The 3,247-nt window shown below is 68.8% G+C and overlaps 1 protein-coding gene across 1 annotated transcript; it reads right to left on the bottom strand.

The window, feature by feature from the left end:
• Positions 1–222: 222 nt before the first annotated feature.
• On the bottom strand, positions 223–550 carry EMIHUDRAFT_239549 (hypothetical protein; the record flags this gene model as incomplete). The annotated part of the gene is made up of 2 exons (XM_005775842.1): positions 223–362; positions 475–550. 2 exons carry the CDS (start codon positions 548–550, stop codon positions 223–225), a joined length of 216 nt encoding a protein of 71 aa, XP_005775899.1.
• Positions 551–3,247: the final 2,697 nt, after the last annotated feature.

Raw genomic sequence — 3,247 nt, forward strand, 5'->3', positions numbered from 1 at the left:
CCGCCCGCATCGACCCCTTGCCGCCGCCGCCCCCGCCGTCCGCCCGCCCTCTGCAACACCGGAACACACCTGCGAGCGCCGAGCGCCGCGCCGCGCGCACAGCCTCTCCCTCCGCCTCCCCTCACTGCCCGCCCGCCGCGCCCCACCGCTGCCCGCCACCGCCGCCCGCCTCGATCTCCCCTCGAATCAGGATCGGCGAATCAGGAGCGCGGGAGCACGCGATCACCCACTACTGCGGCGGCACCCTTTGATTGCGGCGTCGGCCTCGTCCTGCGAGCCAAAGCGGACGAAGCCAAAGCCGCGCGAGTTGCCGGTGGCGTGGTCCTTGGGGAGGTAGCAGTCCTTGACCTCGCCGTACTTGGCTGCCAAAGCGCGTGCGGCAGTCATGAGCGGCGAGGCGGGCGCGGCGGGAGGAGTTCTGCGCGTGCACGGCAGTGGAGGCGCGCGGGCGCGGCGCGGCGGGCCGAGGCGCACAGAAGAGGTCCGTCAGCTCGTTCGTCGTCGTCTCGAAGGGGAAGTTGTCGACCTTCAGAGAGATGAGGTCCGACATCGTTTTGCCAGATTTCTTGTTTCGAGAGGCTTCGACGCCGCCGCCGCCAAGCGGGCGGCGCGCGCCTCCGAGCTCGAGCGCCAGGGTGGCAGCGGGGCAGCTGCGGACGCTGCTGCAGCCATGAGGCGGGGAGCGCACGCTCCGTCCGGGGGGGGGGAGGAGGCAGAGGCGGAGGCGGGCGAGGAAGAGGGAGAGGGGGCGAGCGAGTCGAGCCGCGACGAGCGTCTCCTCGCCACCGTCCTCGGCCTCGCCGGAGCAGGCTACCTCTCCAAGGCCTGCGCCCGCTTCTCGACCAACCCCGTCGCCGAGACGGGCGTGTACGACGACACGCAGCCCGGCGGCGGCCTGACAGCGGACCAGGCGCTGGTTCGAGACACGCTTCGCGACCTCCACCCGCAGTCCACCGCGGTCGCCGATGACGACATGCGGCCTGCCCAGGGCGCCGGCGGCGCCGTCACACGCTACTCGACCTCCAGCAAGGAGTACCGGGACGCATTCTGGGAGGTGTTCCACTCGGTGCCCAAGGCGCGGGCCATGTCCGTCGACGGCGTGAGCTATGAGGAGCTAGAGTTCCTGTACTACGGCGGGGCGGACACGAGGGAAGTGCTCTTCGACATCGTCGCCTCCATCAACCGCGGCGAGGTGCACGAGTCGGCCACAAAGATTTGGGGCGACCTCAACCTCCTCGGCATCGAGAAGAGAGACGACGACGGCAACCTCACCGGCACCCGTCCCATCGGCATTCCCGCCGCGATCCGCCGCCTCGCCAACCGCGTGCTCATGAAGCATCGCAGCGCCGACATGTGCGACCTCTTCACCGGCGGCACGCCCGACATGAGACGCACGGTCCGCGACGGCATGCGCGAGATCTGCCTCCGCCCCACCGAGGACGGCGGGCTCGGCATGTCGGCGGAGGAGGCGGAGGCGCGCGTCAAGGCGTGCAACATCCCCCTGCAGGTCGGCGTGGGACTCGCTGGCGGAGCCGAGGTGGCGATCCAGCTGCTGCAGGAGCATCTGCGGCGCAACCCCGGCCACGCGATCGCCTCGGACGACAAGCGCAACGGCTTCAACTGCATCTCTCGCAAGGCCATCTTTGCGGGCCTGCGGCGGTGGTTCCCGGAGCTCATCCCGACCGTCGCGCTGTGGTACAGCGAGCAGCGCCGCCTCTTTCTCTTCAACGCGGAGGCGCGGTGCAGCTCGGGCGACACCTTCATGTCGACCGAGGGCTGCGCGCAGGGCGATCCTCTCGGGCCCTTCCTCTTCGCCGTCGGCTATCATTGGACCCTGCTCGAGATGCAGGTGCGCAACCCGTCCGCCCTAATTTGCGCGTACTACTTAGACGATACCTACGTCGCGGACGCGCCGAGGGCGGCTCTCGAGACGATGCTCGAGGGCGACGACCTTGCTCAACTCTGGAGTGGCGTCGAGAGCAACAAGTCCAAGCGGTGCATGTGGGCCCCCGACCCGCGCTCGCTCGACGCGGTGCGCGACCGCACGGATGTCAAGGGCACGCCGGACTCCGCAGACGGCGTCCTTCGCGGTATTCGCGTGCTCGGGGCGTACCTCGGGGACAAGGCGTGGTGCCGTGACAAACTCGTCAAGCGCGTCCGCAAGGCGCTGGAGCCGCTCTCGGGCATCATGGCGCTGCGCGACACCAAAACGATCCACACCGCGCAGCAGCTCGCCCAGGTGCTCCTCCGCTTCTGCAGCAACACCACGCTCACCTTCTTCCTTCGCACTATGCCGCCGTCGGTGACCCAGGACGCCGCGCGCGAGCACGACCGCCTGATGGAGGAGGCGCTCTACACCCTCGTGGGTGGCGCGCGGGTCGGACGCAACAGCCCACAGTGGCGGGTCGCTGTTCAGCAGGCCCGACTTCCGGTCAGGATGGGCGGTATGGGCCTGACCAGTGCCATGGACATCCGTGAGGCAGCGTGGGTCGGCACGTGGGCCCTCGTCACGCGGCCGATACGCGAGCTGCACGAGCCATTCCGCGACCTCGATGTGGCCCTCGCGCCGGGAGAGCGCTTCGACGAGCTTCGGGAGGCTCACAAACGCCTCCGCGCCGTTCGCGACGCGGTCGGCAAGACGTGGCGCGAGTGGGACGGGCGCACGCTATACCAAGACGTCGTCGGGCCCTTCCAGGAGACCAAGGCGGTGCCACGGCGCCGCTACCACCCGCCCAAACTTACGCCGGCGGCGGAGCTGCTGGATCTTTCGGAGTTCTCGTCTACCAGCGAGTTCTTACAGCAGGCGCAGCGGCGGTACACCGTCGGCGTACACCATCGCAACTGGCTCGCCCTCGCCGACGCCTTCGTCAGCGAGGCATCCCGGCAGGGCGGCCGCTACAAGACTGGCAGGTGCAAGAACCACAAGTGCTGGCGCGAGGCGATTCGGTTCGTCGCAGTCAGCCAGGAGGGGGCTGGCGCCTTCCTGAATGCGATCCCCATGCGGGATGATATGAAGATGGAGACGTGGGCGATGCGCATTACAGTTCAGCGCCGCCTCGGCCTCCCGCTCGATGTTGCCTGCCAGGCGGTGGAGGCGGGCAAGAAGGCGCCAAACGGCAAGCCGCACGAAGAACTCGGCGATGCCGCAATGGTCAACCCGCGTGCGAAGCACGCGACACGACACAAATACCTGCTCAAACGACTCGTCAAGACCCTTCGCTCGGCGTGGGGCATGCTCATCGAGATG

This window comes from Emiliania huxleyi, assembly GCF_000372725.1.
Source record: "Emiliania huxleyi CCMP1516 unplaced genomic scaffold EMIHUscaffold_291, whole genome shotgun sequence".
NCBI lineage: Eukaryota > Haptophyta > Isochrysidales > Noelaerhabdaceae > Emiliania > Emiliania huxleyi.